General features: G+C 45.6%; 1 protein-coding gene across 2 annotated transcripts; it reads left to right on the top strand.

Annotated features, from left to right (window-relative positions):
• The first annotated feature begins 256 nt into the window (after window positions 1-256).
• Window positions 257-16,914, top strand: LOC138830024 (endogenous retrovirus group K member 6 Env polyprotein-like). 2 transcript variants are annotated; one of them, XM_070026487.1, is made up of 5 exons: window positions 257-304; window positions 3,857-4,099; window positions 4,609-4,738; window positions 11,187-11,252; window positions 15,641-16,914. In XM_070026487.1, exons 3-5 carry the CDS (start codon window positions 4,695-4,697, stop codon window positions 16,773-16,775), a joined length of 1,245 nt encoding a protein of 414 aa, XP_069882588.1. In that variant the 5' UTR covers window positions 257-304; window positions 3,857-4,099; window positions 4,609-4,694; the 3' UTR covers window positions 16,776-16,914. The 2 variants fall into 2 exon arrangements, with proteins under 2 accessions (XP_069882588.1, XP_069882589.1); XM_070026488.1 differs by lacking the exons at window positions 257-304; window positions 3,857-4,099; window positions 4,609-4,738; window positions 11,187-11,252 and adding an exon at window positions 12,146-12,267.
• Window positions 16,915-17,419: the final 505 nt, after the last annotated feature.

Genomic DNA, 17,419 nt, shown 5'->3' with positions numbered 1-17,419 from the left:
TATGACAGGCTGTAATTTGGAACATCTTTGATCAGAAACAGAGGTGACTTGTAGCCAGGTACGGGGTGGGGGGAGGAGGCAGAGAAGGCAAACACATTCTCTCTGCCCCAGCCAGGCTGGCACAAGCCGTGGAGACAGCTGGTGCCCACTGGGTGCTGTTGTGTGCCACAACTGCAGAGGCAGGCTGTGTTCGCACAACTCCAGTGTGTGTGGGGGAACTGTAGTCAGCTGGAAGTTAGACAGCTGGGGAAGAATTCGCTGATCCACTCTCCCTGCTTGCCAGGGAGCTCCCAGCTCAGATCTGGTGAGTCCTCAGCTGCTGACTTGGTGGCAGGAGGGTGAGGTTTGTGGTGTGCTCCTAGTTTGTCTGGAGATGAGAGGCAGCTGTTGTGAGGATGGGTCCTTCCTGAGGCTCCCAGGAAGGAATTCCTGGCTTTCTAAAGAGAGAACAGACTTGGGCTAGCATACTTGCTCTGCTTTGCTATGTGCAGTGAGGAAAATGATGGAGAAAAACACATTCAAGAGGTTATTATAGAGACAGTGAGTCGGCTGCAGGGAACGCGGGCCTGGCTGAGATTTTTCAGGTAGGGATCAGGTGAACCGTCCCTCACTGAGTGTGAACTGATAGGAAGCTTGATCGACAGGTAGAAACTTACGCCCCTGGTGTGCAACTGCGCATGCCCAAGTTTGCTGTGACTGCTCATGTGCAGTTAGTAGAGCTAGACTGGCCTCCTGCCAAGGCTTCCGGGCACCAAGAGGCCTAGGGGTCACTGTAGGTCACTGTCCTGTGTTTGCACTGGGGCCTAGGGGTCACTGCAGTTCACCATCCTATCCCACACTGGTGAGGGGCTCTGCTTCTTCAGGTAACTCTGGCCAAGGGGACTAGGGACCAGGCCGTGTAGCCTCAGGAATCCCGGCTCCCTTTTGATGGGCCCTTTGCTGGCCATGTACACTTTTCACTGGTACTGGGCTGGGTCCTCTGGAGAGGTCTCTCCCTTGTCCTAGCCTCTCCCCTGCCATGGAAGACCGGCCTTTGTCCCCACCCTCCAGAGTCTCTGTCAAGAGTCAGTGAGGTTGCAGACACCAACCTTAGCACTGGGGTGGACAGAGCAGGTGTATCTCCTGTTGTGACCAGGAACGCTGACCTGCCCAGGAGCTCAGCACCCGGTACTCCTGTACCTCACCACTGCCTCATGCACTCCTCCCAAATCCAGGGGGATTTCTTCTCAGAAAGGTGGATTTTCTGGATTCAAGGTTTCTAGACACCTTTGTCATCTAAATGCGGATTTATGGACAGAAAAGGCAAAAGAGGTGATAAAACCAAATTTTCTATCTCTCCCTTTCACTCCTTCCTTTCTTCTTTGGCCTGGGATTTGAACTCAGGTCTTTGAGCTCGCTAGGCTACTTGTGCCAAATGCCCAGTGCTGTCTGCTTTCATGACTTTTTCTATAGGGTGAAGTTTCCATCTTGTCAATGATTGTGTGGCCAACAAGACCAGTTCATTCACCCATTCAAATGCCAACAGTGGTCTTCAGGAGGAAAGGAAATGCTAAAAAAATAATAATAATACACAAAGTTTTTTGCCTTTTGTTTTAGCCGTATATCTGAGCAGATTATCGTGGCTTTGGGTTTTCACCAATTGTGATCAAATTTTGGACAAAAAGCAGCTAAGCAGGGGGTGGCTGTAATTGGACGCTGGTGGCAAGCTCTACTATCTCATTTCTGGGCCTGTGATGAGGGCTACGTTGGGGCCAAGCTGAGCTGCGCACTGCCTGGCTGCCAAGAAGTAGAGGCAGACAAGTTGTTTCTGGGAAAAAGACCCACGCTGGGAGGATACTCCACAGTGACTGTGCCCTCCTCCAACAGGGCTTCAGTTCCAGTGTCCAATCATGAGTGTTACCCAGGGATAAATATGAGAGCTTATGACTAAGTCAGCTCTCAAAATCCTATCGTACAGAACCAGGCCTTTGTCCCATGAGCCTCTGGGGGTGTCTTTGGTTCAGACCCTGATAATAGCATTGGAACAGCAAATCTAAATCCCAGCAGTGGTCCTGGGAGAGGGCTGTGTGGTTATGTCTGAAAGTCAGGAGCCTCCTTGGCAGAATGAGTATCAGTCCTGGGCGACTGAGCAGAGGTTTGAACCCAGTGGCTGCCCAACACCAGCACAGTGTTTCTCCTGGCAGATCTCCCCAAACTACTGTCAGAGTGGATGTTTCTAGAACCTTCGATGAGGCAGCATGTGGCCCTGGGCCTTGCATGGAGCCCTCTTGGGAAATACTGCCTCCAAGCCCAGAGGGAAGGGTTATCGCCAAATGAGCTGTCCATACCAAGAGGAAATTAGAGAGAGATGTAGAGCAATTTTGCAGTGCTCTTGCTCTGCTGACAGCTGCGTATGCAGCTGGCAACGCATAAGGAGGATTTATTAGAAGACGTCATATTTGGTTAAGTACTTTGTATTAAGATGAGTGTTTCCCTCATACAGGCATTTTTTTAACTCCTTGCATTTCACCGAGGCTGAATTAATTACAACAATTACCAGTCAGAAAACCCATACTGCCCAATTATCATGTAATTCATTTTCGCAGATCACTGTGAGTTTGGATAAAAAGTGGAAGACTTTTAGAAACTGCTGTACTTTCCTCTACAAACCTTACTGTTGTGCAACATAGTTCTAGGGTGGCTTGAAGATGAGCTAAAGGCATGGCCTTTGTTAGAGGCGTGGCTTCAGTGGATAATGTGGCATTAGTAGAAGTGTGGCTTCAGCAGAAGGTGTGGCTTCAACAGGAGGTGTGGCCTCAGCTGTAGGTATAGCCTCAGCAGGAGGTATGGATTCACCTGGGGGTGTGGCTTCAGCAGGGGGTGTGGTCTCAGCTGTAGGTATGGCTTCGGCAGGAGGTGTGGCTTCAGCTAGGAGTGTGGCTTCAGCAGGAGGTGTGGCTTCAGCTGGGGTGTGGCTTCAGCAAGGGGTAGGGCCTCAGTGGTATAACTTCAGCAGGTGTGGCTTTATCAGGAGGCACTCCTTGTGGCATCCAGCCAGGTTCAAATCCAGTTGTTGCAGCCTTAGGCAGATATGGAATCTTTCTGTACCTGTCTTTGCTCATGTGTAAATAGGTGAGTGCATGTGTCTTTGTTTCATGGGGCCAAGGATAAGCCAGTGTAGCTGGTGCCCCAGAATGGCCAGTGAGCAGTGAGCACCTGTCGGTGCTGGCTGTAACCTTCCTGCAGGCTCACACAGCTAGCTAGCTAGCTCAGACATTCCAACACCTCATGGAAGGACACTCCATGCTGCCTTAAAGGTCCTGGATGCAGGGAACTGTACTTGGCCCAGTGGTCCCACTGTCCTTTCCAGCCAGAGGGAGTGTTGCAGTTTCTGGCTATGCATGTGGGGGACCCAGTCATTTTGCTGTAAGCTGACACAAATGAGAGCCACCAAGTGGTGTCTCCATTGGAGCTCTTCATCTCCCTCTTTCTACCTGTCTCAATGTGGTCAGACGTAAAACTCATTGGCCTGGGGCCAGCAGCATGGCTGACCCAAAATGGGATTAAACCACATGTTTCCTTTCTTCTCTTCCCTCCTCCTCCCTGGGCCACCAGCCGATGGAGAAAGCTTTCATTGCTCTCATTGTTTCCCTGCCCTTTCCCCTTCCTCCTCCTGCTCCTCCTCCTTTTCTTTCTCTGCTCCCAGGCCATAAGGTGAGCAGCTTCCCCCTGCACAGGTTCTCATGTGCTGCCATGATGCTCTGCCTCAGTGCAGGCCCAGAGTTGTCGAACTGGTAAACCTTGGATCAAAACCATGAGCTAAGATGAAATTCTGTACCTTTTAAATAACTTCTGTCTCCTGTATTTGTCTCCACAGCAGCAGCAGAAGCAGCAACAAATCCATTGGTGCAAAAGGAGAAGTATCCAAGAAAGAAAAGTGACAACGGAAGTGCTGTTATTTAAAATCATTTCTGTTATATCACTCTGAGGCTCACGGTGCTGACTGAAGTCTGTCTCAATTTTCCTCTCCTGGTTACAGCCATACTTCTGAATGAATGTCAGGCCCCTTTGGTATCTGCTTGAGATTGGCTTCAAGACCTGTCCTCCATGCAGAGCACTGGTACCTACCCAGGGTCGGGGTCTCTACATGGAGTCCCGCTCCCCTCACAGTTCATCTGTCAGGCTTCTTTTTAACTCTTGAATTATGCTTTGGAAAAGCAGCCAATTGAGCAGAAAACATAAATTGTAACCTATTCTTCCTTGTACTAAAGTTTTAATATACTTTTTTTTGTCTTTAGCTCAAAAGAAATCGGTTCTACATCCCTTTTAGACTATACTGACTCAATTCCATACAATCTCCACGAAAGCCAAATTGCTTAATTAGACAATAATATCAGAGAAATTGACCATTATATCTGATTACTGACTTCTCAGATGTTTGGCATTACCATTTATATTCTTTGCAGGTGTGTTTTTTAAGACTGAAAATAATTTATTGAGAGATGGTTCTTGGAAGTTATTTTTAATAGCCTAATGGTTTTTTAATTTTCCAATCATTTATATTCATCATCTAGAACCGAAAATGGAGTCAGATTGATTCTCATCATGTGGCAACTCTTTTTTCCTCAGTTACAGACTGGTGGGACATGGAGATGAAGCCGAGAGAAGAATTATTTCACCATTACCTATGATAGAAGGTACAGGACACAGAGGAGATGAACTCTGAGTGGGGAGCCATAAAAGTAACCCACCGAAGAAGGTATGTTTTATGGTTGGACATTTTATTTGGTTGTCATAGAAGTCACTCAATACTTCCAGAATATTGTTGCTGTTACCTTGCATTAGCGGAGTGGGAAATGAGGGTCAGAGGAGAAGCAAGATAGAGGGGCCTGGTTCAGGCCACGGATCTCAATACTTTGAAATAATGTCCCCTTTCCCCTTTTCAATTACCACCAAGTAATTGGACCACCTTTTCAATTACCACCAAGTAATTGGACCAAATGGTCAGCTGAGCACCCACCAGATGTATGACACCCATGCCAAATAGTTTATATGCACTTTGCCCTTGAATTTCACAGCCACAATGTGTGCTTTTGTTATCTCTAGTCTACAGATGAGGAACCTCTCTCATTGAGAGGGAAGGTCCAAGTCAAGGTCAAGTGACTGGCAGAAAACACAGAGCTGACTTGTGACAGAGCCACACTCCTATCCTAGGGGTTCTCTGTGCTTTCTCCTTACCCAAAGCTGAATATCAATAAGTATCACAAATTGATATTGCAAAAATATAAACAGCTGGATGGAGGACGATGTTTTCTGCAAGTAGTTACTGTGGTGAAGGGGAAAGAGCACTGTTGGGACCAAGGGTTTAACACATGGCTTGGTGGAGGTGGAGTAGGATTGGTAAGTTTGCAGCAGGAAATCACATTTCTCTGTCATTAGTGTCTCCCTGGAGAGGAAATATGGTCTCTTTATATTGAATATCAAGAAGAGCTCCTGCTTTAAAATCCATCAGAGCAGCTGGTCAGGATTTGGGGGAACCTCCTGGTTCTTACAAGCTCAATTAGACAAACACAATGATTGTCAACAACCATAATAAGGCCTCAGACTGTTTTTATGCAAATGTAACATTCCAGTAAGGGAGTCCTGGATCCTGTGTTCAGCTATCCACAGTGGCACACTGTGTTCCATTTAGGGTGCCCCACTGTAGGAGGGTCCCAGGTGGGGTGGAGGATTTTGGGGTACTTGAACAATGATGCCCTCTGGTATGGTTTGTACTTGAAATATCCCCAAAAGCTCCTGAGTTGAAGGCTTGCTCCCCAGCTGGTGGCCATAGTGAGAAGTGACTGGATCCTGAGGGCTCTGCCTCTACCAATGGGCTCATCCACTGATGACCTCATAGCTGAGTGGGCTGTCAGGAGGCGGGGCCTTGAGAGGTGATTGGATCTCCTCAGGAAGTATCTGGCTCCACCATTGGGCATCCATTGATGATATCATAGCTGAATGGGCTGTCAGGAGGCGGGACCTTGAGTGGTGATTGGATCATGGGGTTCTGGCTCTAGCAACGGGCTCATCCACTGATGACCTCATAGCTGAGTGAGCTATCAGGAGGTGGGGCCTTGAGAGGGGATTGGATTCCAAGGTTGCTACCTTCATCTATGGATTAATGCCTCCACAGGGTGGGGGATGTGACCTTGAATGGAGTAACTTTTCCCAGCCCATTCCCCTCTCCTTTCTCCACCTTGTGTTTCTGCTGCCACATGTGCTGCCTACCTCAGCTCAAAGCTATAGCTCCAGCCAACCACAGATGGAGACAAGCCCAAAGAAACCTTTCTTCCTTCGAGTTCAATTCCTTAGATCTTGTCACAGCATTGGAAAGCAGACCCACACTGTCTGTGAGAGCAAGCTCAAGGACCTGAGGCTGTATGGGGAGGGGCGAGGTGGAGGAGAGGAGGGGGCTCAGAGCAGGCCCGAGAGGGGGGCACTCTGGAGCTAGCAGAAGCGTCACATTGGACTTGCTATGATCTCTAGGCTGTGACGGTTGGGGACAGGGTGGAGATGGTGTGCTCTACAGTGTGCTCTACAGATCTGCCAATGTGTGTAGTGTGTCACAAGGTTTCTGAGAAAGAGAGCACCCAGGGCTACATGGCTGGATGAGGGGACATGGCATAATTGTGGCTCTCCTCACACTTAGAGGCTTGGGGGACATTCACAAAAATTCTGGTCACTGGCTGAAACATCAAGACATGGGAAGATTGGCTCAGATCTACATTTGTCCTCTATCTTATAGTGTGCTTGTTAAGGTTCCTCCTCCTCCTCCTCCTCCTCTTCCTCCTCCTGCTCCTCCTCCTCCTCCTCTTCCTCCACCTCCTCCTCCTCCTTCTCCTCTTCTCCTCTCCCCTCTTCACATCTCTTTTCTTCCTCCTGCTTTCTCCTCCTTCTTCTCTTCTTCCCTTTCTTTCTTCAACTACCCTTCCTCTTTCTTCCTACTTCTCCTCCCTTTCTTCCTCCTTTTCTTTTCCTTACCTTCCTCATCCCAGGCCTTGTTCTTTCACTACTTGGCTTATGTGATTACTTCCAACTGAATCTTTTGAGAGCAAGTTTGTCCTGGACTCCCAGCTGACTAGCTCAGATCTTGGAGGTTCAGGTAGGCACTGCCTTTATGGATGATCTGAGCACCACCTTCTGGGGACAAGAGGCATGGGGCCAGAGTCACCGTGGCACACCTGGGCCTGGGTAGAGAAGCCCACTGGGCTGTTGGCATATTCACCGGCTGAGGGCTGGTTTATGCCGGGTGCTTGTTGCTCACTGTGGACTGACTTCCACTCCCAGCTCCCCTTTGGAAATAGAAGCTTGGGATGCGTGCTTGTCGTTGAGGCTCTCAGGACTGGACAAGAGGGAATTTACAAGAAAGCAGACATGTGATTGTTTAGGGAGTTTTAGTGTGGAGGACCTTGCAGCCTCATGACCCAGGCCCAGGGCTGCTGGTCCTTTCTGTAGTGGGAACTCTTGGCGATGACAGAGTTGTGGTTATGAACTGGAACACAAGAACTCATCAGACACACCTTGCACCTTGCCAAGGGGGTCATTTGGGGAATCACAGAGTGGCATTGGACGGGAACAAGGCAGACCACCTGTCCAGTTGCTCCTGAGCACCCCCCCCCATGAGATGAGGCATGAGTTGGTGGTCACTTGATGGTAAACCAAGAGAAAATAACTGGTTACATGTTTGACATGGTCTTACACGATGTGATGGGACACTTGATTAGCACAGACCTGCCCTTTTCCTTCTCTCTCCATGTGGAGTCCCTGGCTACCCCCAGGGCCTCAGGCTCAGGTTCCCCTGGCAAGTGAGAGTGGAGGGCATCCTCTTGTACCAGTGGAACTGCTCCCACACAGGCCATGTGGGAGAGAGCTGTGCTGGGCTCTGTGGTTCCTGCCCATCTGGTGTTCCTGCAAGGGACCTGTGGCTGCTTAGTAATATCATTGCTGTAAATCTACAACTCGACTTGTCTGTTAGTTTATATTTAAAGTGTTTTTACTGAGTGCTGGTGGCTTACACCTGTAAACCAAGTGACTCAGAAGGCTGCGATCTGAAGATCGCAGTGTGAAGCCAGCCTGGGCAGGAAATTTCTTTTCTTTACTTTTTGCCAGTCTTGGGGCTTGAACTCATGGTCTGGACACTATCCCTGAGCTTCTTTTGCTTAAGGTTAGCTTTATACCACTTGAGCCACAGCACCACTTTTGGCTTTTTCTGTTTATGTGGTACTGAAGAATCAAACCCAGGACTTCATGCATGCTAGGAAAGCACTCTATCATTAAGCCACATTCCCAGCCCCAAAGCTTTGTTCTTTTTCTTCTACTTTTTTCCTGATGCTTTGGGAAAAGATGGAAGAGACAGAAGAATAAAAGATGGGGAAGAATATGACCTTAGGGTCAAGAGAACAGAGCTTTACTCAAAAATCTAGAAAAAGCCAGGGGCAAGAAGCTCGTAACTATAATTCTAGGTACACAGGAGGCTGAGATCTGGAAGATTTCGGCTCAAAGCCAGACCAGGCACATGAGGCTCCATCTCCAATGTAATCAAGAAACATCTGGGCTGGAGGCATGGCTCAAATGGTAGAGCACTGGTCAGTCAGCAAGAAGCAAGCAAAAAGCCTCGGTTCAAACTTCAGCACCATCAAAAAGACTCTGAAAGAAGAGGAAGGAAAACTAGTAGACATATTAGATATACTGTGTTGTTTAATTACTGCCCCTCGCTGGTTGGTTATTTTCGAGGTGGGGTCTTGTTCATGCCTGCACTGGAGTGGTCTGTGGTCCTACTATTTGCTCTGTCTCATACCTCTGGGGATGGCACAAGCGTGCCACTACTCCTAGCCATTGTGCTTCCACTGTGTCCGCATGTCAGGGGCAGGCCACCACTCCAAGCTACTGGTTGAAATGGGGTCTCACAAACTAACATGTCTGGGCTGACCTCGTACTACAACCTTCTGAACTCCTCTTCTGAAGTAGCTAGGGATACAGGCTCGTGCCATGGTGCCAGTTTCTTCCTGTTGTGATAAAGCCACAAATGCCACCATCGATAGCCTACCCTCATGACACCATGGGACACTTGTCACTTCTCAACGTCCCCACCTTGAAGGGCCATGGACACAGGCCCATGGGAGTCAGCCTGCAACACATGCACTTTTGGAAGGCAGATGCAAACCAGAGCCCTCAGCTCATTTTGCTTTAGTTACTTTTTAGATAGAGCCTCACATTCTTGTCCTGGTCAGCCTCGACTGTAGTCCTACTGATGCTGTCTGCAGAGCTGGGATGACAGGTGTGAGCCGCCATGCCCTGCTTGCTCAACCAGATGGAGCTTTTTTGCTTTGCTGGCTGTGATCTATGATCTTCTTTACTTTGACCTCCCCAGCAGCCCAGGATTCACCGGAGCTTTGAGTCTCGCCTTCAACTCTGCCACCCTTTCTACCTTCCCTGTGCCAGGCTCTTCCCTTCACATTTTGTGAAATACAGTCTCAGTTCTCTGCCAGGCCTCTGTGATTTACTGCATGGTGGAGCAAGTAAGACATCCTTCATTTTCATACACAGGAGGAGCTTTAAAAGTTAGTCTCTGAAGTCAGACTGTAAGGCCTCTTGATTAAGAGTGAAATCGCAGACACGATGCCCCAGCTGAGCGCCGGGAAGATGAAGTTGCTAAGTACAGAGCAATTACAGCTAATTTTCTGATGCCCAGATGCCCGTGGACCCCAAAGGTAGTCTGAGTTCAGGTGTGAGTTGGGGTGGGAGTGGGGTGGCAGGCTCACTGGGCTGGCTTTGGGGAGATGTGAGTTGGGTGTGACTCCTGAAGCTACTTTGATTAAGGGAGGGGAGGTCTGAGGGCTAAAGGGTAGGTAGGAGATGGGGGAGGGCTCCCTGGGTATGTGGAGTCTCCACATCACTACCAGGCTTTGGAACAAAGAAATAAAGACATGAGGATAGATCTCCCTCTCTTCACCAACAAGAGAGTGGGCAGCAAGGGCGGGCAGGGGAAGGGAGAGGATGAAGGGGTGGCTGTGGAAAGGGAAAAACTGAATTAAACAGAAATTCAAATTGCATTTTTTGTTTGAACCCAAGGCCTCCCTTTTTCTCGCCCTCCTCTTCATCCCTCCCTCCCTCGAACTCAGGGCCTTGTATTCACTCTAGAGATGAAAAGAAGCATACAAAGAATCTTGCTTGGCTTTCTTGCTCACAGCTGGCGATCTATCATCTGAGCCATACCTCCAGTCTGAATTGTTGCTGGTAATTTGAGAGACAGATTCTCAAAGACTTTTCTGTCTGGGCTGGCTTTGAACCAGCCCCTCGAGCAGCTAGGATGACAGGTATGTCCATCAGGAACCAGGCTTGCGTGTCCTTTATTTCTCAAATTATATAACACAGGCCCAGGCTTTTCTGCCTGAACGCGGCACTTCTGAGATAACTTTTTCTTCAAAGACCTGAGCCTCCTTCCATCTCTCAGGAAGTGGTACAGACTCTGAGTCTCTGAGCACCTCATGGGGAATTCAGTTTCAACAGTATCTTCTCCCCAGCTCCAAGCCCACATCTCTGGTCTCCGTGTAGGAATGAGGGCAAAGGAACACTTCTAGCTCTGGTCTCAGAGGCCTGGATCCAGGTCTGACTGTGTCTGCTGATCTCTGGGGTTGGGGTGAGTCTATGGATCACATGGTGCACACAGGGCTGGTTATCATGGTGGCTGGGGTGGGAATGAGGAGAAAGAGGGGGTTGAAGAAGAAGGAGGATGAAGACGAAGATGAGAAAAGTAGAGAAAGAAAGAGAAAAAGTAGTAGAGAGGTGTTGGGAGCCAACAGTAAAGTTTAAAGTTCATCTTGACCCTGGTGCTCACTTGAAGGCAAGTACAAGGAACTGGTTTACTTAAAAAACACCAGGTGCCCAGGATTGCTTTGCTATGTCTGCAGAGTTTGTTTTACTTTCTACCAGTTGACCTTGTCTTGTTTTTACTGCACTCTATTTTTACTGAAATTTTCCTTGTTTTTCTGGACTATTGTAACCTTATGTTACCTCTTGACTTCTGATAGTATATATTAAGAAAAGTTAAAAATAAATGGTGCGCAGTCTTGAGCTGCAGACCTCCCGACCCCATCCTTTGTCTTATGTCTTTATTTTTCTGCATCCTCGCCAACTAATTCAGGATTCCCTTTTGTTGCCGGCAGGCTCCAGCAAGTGGCACCTGAACAGGGAACTGAAAACCTGGGATCATGGCAGAGGACCCAGCTAAGGTAAGAGGACATCCAGAAATAGAGAGCGGGAGAGAGTATAGTCGGGAGTAAGAAATTATGGGGCAAGGTAACAGCCACATGTTATATGTGCAGGCTCTCAAGGGTATGTTTCATGCTCAAGCAGTGAAAGTTAGACAGTCAGTTAGAATGTTTCTTTTACTTTGTTGAGGAAGTATACCCCTGGTTCCTGGAGGAAGGAACCATTAGTTTAGAAACTTAGCAAAAAACAAAAAACAAAAAACAAAAAACATTCAGGGACACTATGATGCAAATGCCCTGTAAGTTAAAACATTGCTGCTTTGTAATTGTCTGGTATCTGTGTAGCCTGCAGGTTCTGTATTGGGGTTGGCAAGAGGTATTGGCGGACGCACTATAAGACAGGCAACTGGGCCAATGGGAGCCGTCCCCCAGATCCCCATCATGGTAAACTATCCACTAGTGCGGACATTTGGGCCCATCTGTAGTCCAACACTTTCTGTCTGACAGTCTACAATGCACACGCTGTAAATGTGTTTTGTCTCAATGTTTGTGTGTATGTATTCTGGAATTCTTGGAATGTTTCTTCTCTCAGATTCATCCTGATGTGAGAGCCTAGAGGAGACTGGCTAACACTCGCTCAATATCTGTTTCTCTCTAGCTCCTTCTTTTTTACTTATACTTTAAACTGACCCCCTTTTCTTTGCTTCACAGCTACCTCCTTCACCCTCTCTGGATCAAGAAGTCGGGGGTTGGTGGGGGTGAAAAACCTGGAGGATCTAACAATAACTTAAAAGGGCCAGCAGGGAGAATTCACAGCCGGATGAAAATGCCACTGACCACCTACAAGTGACACCAGCAAGACTTTAGCCTCCAGCCTTGACCCAGGGGGTCTGAATATGGGGGAGAACCTGTCAGTCTGAGGGGACGGCCACTAGGGACTTCTTTCCCTTTCTGCAACATGACTGGCAATTTTCCTCTACCTTGGAAGGCCCCTGGGTCAATGTTTGCAGGAATCTAAAAGAAAAATCCTCCGGAGGTGAGTAGAGGGGGTTGGAATCCCCTGGTAAGTGGATTTGAGTCCCACTTGTGAGTGGTGGTGAGATGTCGCCCCATTCACTGAGACCTGATTTTGTCTTTGTGGCCACTGTTTGTCTTGTTTACTTCGGTGTGTTTTCTGTTCTATGTTTTCTGAGGTAGGGATGAACTGGGGGCCCATTAGTCCCCAACTCAGCCTTTTGTTGTTGTCTTGTCTAGTTCTGTTTTAGAATTGGTACCAGTTTTAAATGTTCATACAACTGATTGATTTTTGTGCGCTTTAAGATCTGTGTGTGTTTTGTGTGTGTTTGTGAACATGTTTAAGATAAGAATTATCAGCATGCTGTAACAATTGGGTGAGTTTAAGTTTAAAATTCAAAAGGTTATGAGGTTTGGACATTACCAAAAATTTTAAAGAATTTTCACATTGTTTTAAATGACCTTTTAAGGATTCTTTAACTTAAAAAATTAAAAAATCTGGTATTTTAAAATGCATAAGGCTGTTTACACTGTAATCAAGTTATCTGGCTTAACAAAATGCATTGGCTGTTTGGAATTTAGTTCTCTTGGCTAAAATTTGGGAATAAATATTAAAAGTTTAAATGTAAAAGTTTGTTTAACACTGTCAAAGACATTACTGTCCTGTCTGTCTAAAAGTATGTATTTTCATTCAAAAAACCAAGAGATAAGAAAAGGAAAAAATGTAAAAGCCAACAAAAGACCTAGCTTTAGGAGTAAGGGGTAAACAGGCCATAGTTCAGTTCAGCTGGTCATACATGGTGGGACAGGCCATGGGAGGAGTCCACGCATGGTGAAAGGGGACAAGTTGGCACAAACGCAGTTCATCATACCCTAAAGAGTGAGATTAGGTGTGTGCCCATTCCACAGGAGGGGCCAAGTGGCCCACTTTGTTCTGTCCTTTTTCTCTACAGGTAAATACTAGAAACATGATGGTAAAAAAAAATTAGTGATGCGATGATCTGATTAGTATTGCTAAAACTGCCCCTTGGACTTAAAAAGAGGGTTAAAATGTATTTGTATAATGTGACTTGCTTTCAATGATGTTCTACAATTAGGATATGTTTTTAAATGTCATAAAGGTGTTAAGTTTACCTTCTTGGTACAGTAATGGTGATTGTAATTCTTGCATTAAGGAAAAATTGTCATGTGAGTTTAAAAGTTTTAATGTGTATCTGTTTTAAAACAAACATCCAAGAGACAATGAGTGACAATTGGCCTCAAGATTTTAAAGGATTTTTTAAAAATGTAACTAAAAACTAAAATATAAAATAATAAAAGAGATTAATAGGAGGCTTAAAAATTAGGAATGGATTTCTGGATATAAAGTTTAAAAGTAAAATTGTTGTTAACATTTGCCTCAAAGTGGAAAAATTAGGATTACCAAAATAATTGCTTTGGGATTCAAAGTGACAGAGCACGAGCCTTGAGCTGTAAAGCTGAGGGATAGCACTCATGCCCCGAGTTCAAGTCCAGCAACCAGCTAAGGGAAATGCAGATGAGGCATTTATCCCAGTGTAGAGAAGACATTCGTGAGACAAGAGCTATGGAGGAGTATCCAGAGGCAGTAAGCCACTGCTCGGATGGCAAAAATGTCAGATCCTAGAGTCATTTGTGTGTGGCCCTTCAAAAATTGGTCAGAGCCAGAATGTCATGGGAAGATAGTTTGTAAGCATGCCTAATGTCCATGACTGTCTACCTTGTAGGGACAGAAACATTAGTGATCTGTGATAGTACTAAAAAGTGAAGTTATAAAATGTGTGAGATGGTTTAAATCCCAGCCCCTGTATGTTTCAAAAGCCCTAATTGACAGTAACTTTTGAGCTAACACCAGCTACAAGAAATTTATCTGTTCAAGAAAATCGTTTGTAAACTTGAGAGTGTGTTTCTATTAACATCTGTCTATTTACATCTGCACGGGTGACTTAGGCATTGTTAGGGTCACTAGGGGTCACATTCCTAAAGATGCTTTTACAGGGCTGGGAAGGTGGCTCAGTGGTAGAGCGCTTGCCTTGCATGCTCAAGGCCCTGGGTTCGATTCCTCAGCACCACATAAGCAAAAAGAAAAAAGCCGGAAGTGGCGCTGTGGCTCAAGTGGTAGAGCACTAGCCTTGAGCTGAAGAGCTGAGGGACAGTGCCCAGGCCCAGAGTTCAGGCCCCACGACCGACAAAAAAAAAAAAAAAAGATGCTTTTACAAACCAGAGTGCTAAACAAGCTACATTGCTGTAGCTGGAGAAAAAGTCTGTGCATTTGTCAAAAGTTAAAATATTGTTCTTAATGATATCTAACCCTTGTAACCTCTTTCTAAAATAGACTAAGGTTATAGGATCCTGGCTAAGTAGGATCAACACCCCTGAGTCTGCTTGAAGAAGTTACAGAAGATGAATCTTCACCCATCATCCCCTTTTTAGAATAAGGGACCAGAGTCATAAAAAAAATGTGGCAAAATAGACAGAAGAAAAACGCATGGAAAATAGTAGTACAGGCCTGAGCCCTCTACATCTGCCTAGAAAATCAGCCTTATTAAAAGAACTATCTAGTTAAAAAGCTTGTCATTTTGATAATTTGTCCTGGGCTATTGTCTAAATAGTCTTAAAAACTAGTGGGGCCACAGCCTGCCAAGCCTAGGTATTACTTGTATCCTTAACCAGTCTGTGTAGAAATATACAGCCTAGCACGAGGTGTGACAGTCCCTTGGAGACACTGAAAGACCCTGCTGTTGCTGCGGTTGCTACAGCCTTACAGTCACGGGGAGGAAATCGACATAGTTACCCTGACCTCCTCCACCATGGAAAAAGTAGACTAAACTCCTGCCTGATTCCATCTTTTGGATGGCTTCATTTTGTCCATGTTACCATATAACTACTCTAATTTTATTATGGCTACTCCTCTTGCCGGGAGACTAACAAACATGGTATTGCTCATTCCCTACACTGCTTTGCCTTTATGGGACTTCCTAAACATATTAAAACTGATAATGGTCCGAGATATGTCGGACAAGCTTTTCAAACTTTTTGTAAATCTTACCAGATTTTTCACTCTACAGATATTCCCTATATTCCTCAAGAGCAAGAAATTGTTAAACAAGCCAATGGGCTGTTAAAACACCAAATTTTTGAATTAAAAGGGGGGAATTATACCCCTTCTCTCCTGTTAATATTCTTTTCATGCTTTATTTGTACTAAATTTTTAAGTTTAGATTGTAATGGACTTTCCACAGTACAGTGACTTTGGGAAAAAAAGAGAGCAAAGAGCTTTTGGCCGAGTTAAGTGGAAGGATCCTTTAACAGGTGATTGGCATGGGCTCGATCCAGTTTTAACATGGGGTTGAGGACATGTTTGTGTTTTTTCGCAGGAAGAAAATGAATCCCTCTGGTTGCCTGAGCATTGCGTTAGGATTGTGGAGGCTCATTCTGATGACACAAACCCTGACACATTGGGCTTACGTGCCAGATCCCCCGATTGTGCGCCCTACAACTTGGGAGGGAATTGAAGTTCTCATTCACGTCAATAGATCAGTATACAGTACAGCACTTGATCACTTCATCCAGCACACCAAGATGGCAGATACCTCAGCTTCAGACATTGGAACTCCATTCTACTTTACCACCAGCTCTAAAGGCTCCATTCCAGGCTGTATTATAATGCTATCCATGACTCATAAAATTTGGATCCCAGACAAAAATCAAATGTACAATATACAGATGACATCTTTACCAACTGGTTACCCAGTTCATGCAAATTTTACTCCATCCTATATGATACCCCATTGCATTAATTCTTCACAAATAATAGTATCTACAGGAAAGCCTCATCCAATAAGGTGCAGGCATGTGAAGCCATTTGTTACCAATATTTCTGGAACTAAATTTCAATTAATGGACTGGTTTGGAGCTAATCTTACTAATAAGTACAATTTTGGACTGTGGTGGATGAATGGGCATCCTCAACATCATGTTTGGATGCTAGTGGCTGCACTCAACAACATAACCTGGCCCAATTCATCCCTTTCAAAAAATATTATGAGTTGTGTATCACCACCCCATGTCATTATGTATAGACCATTCAATATCTCTATAGGAGCTAATTATTTTAATGTCACCTGTTCTAATTGTTCTTTTACTAATTGCTTGTATAGCGGCATAACTGAATCCATACTTATTGTTAGACAACCATCTGTTGTTATGCTTCCTGTAAATATTTCTAAAACTTGGTATAAAGATTCTGGCATTCAGGTGTTAAGACAATTGAAAAAACTAATGCGCCCTCATCGATTTGTTGGGCTACTTGTAGCTGATGTTTTGGCTTTTATTTTGTTAGCTGCCTCTTCAGCGGCAGCTGCTGTGGCACTAACACAAAATGCACAAACTGTCCATTATCTTAATCAGCTTGCTCATAGTACTACACAAGCCCTACCTCTGGACGCTAAAGTGGCAAAAACTGCTAAAAAAAACTGTTTAAACAATTTCAACTCTATATCACTTCCCTGACTTATGTTAAAGGATTGCTAATGTCATTGCTTGGCGTGGGAATGCTTTTGCTGATAGTTTTTCTATGCCTTCCTTATACGTGCACTGCAAAACTCTCTTATGAGTTTAGCCATACAGCTACATAAGATCAAGCTCTATATAAATGAATTCCCAGAGAGAAACTGTAGCCAGAGTCGGGTAAGAGGGGGTGACAGTCTGACCAACCTAAGACAGGGCCTTCAGCTTTGCTCTGAAAAAGTTCCCGATGACGGGTAAGGCAGACAAGGTGATCCACCCAGCCTAAGACAGGTGGGTTCGCTTCTTCAAACAAAGATGGGGGAGATGTTGGGAGTCCACAGTAAAGCTCTATGGTCATCTTGACCCCTGTGCTCACTTAAAGGCACGCATAAGGAACTGGCTTTCATGAAAAACACTAGGTGCCCGGGATTGCTTTGCTATGTCTACAGAATTTGTTTTACTTTCTATCAGTTGATCTTGTCTTGTTTTTACTGCACTTTGTTTTTAATAAAACTTTCCTTGTTTTTCTGCAATATGGTAACCTTATGTTACCTCTTGACTTCTAATAGTATATAATAGGAAAAATTAAAAATAAACGGGACTGTAATCTTGAGGTGCAGACCTCCCGACCCCATCCTATGTCTTAT

This window comes from Dipodomys merriami, unplaced genomic scaffold (genome assembly GCF_024711535.1).
Source record: "Dipodomys merriami isolate MVZ:Mamm:240054 unplaced genomic scaffold, mDipMer1.0.p SCAF_1801, whole genome shotgun sequence".
NCBI lineage: Eukaryota > Metazoa > Chordata > Mammalia > Rodentia > Heteromyidae > Dipodomys > Dipodomys merriami.
Note: the sequence above shows the minus strand (reverse complement) of the source record. Positions and strands in the feature narration are given on the sequence as shown.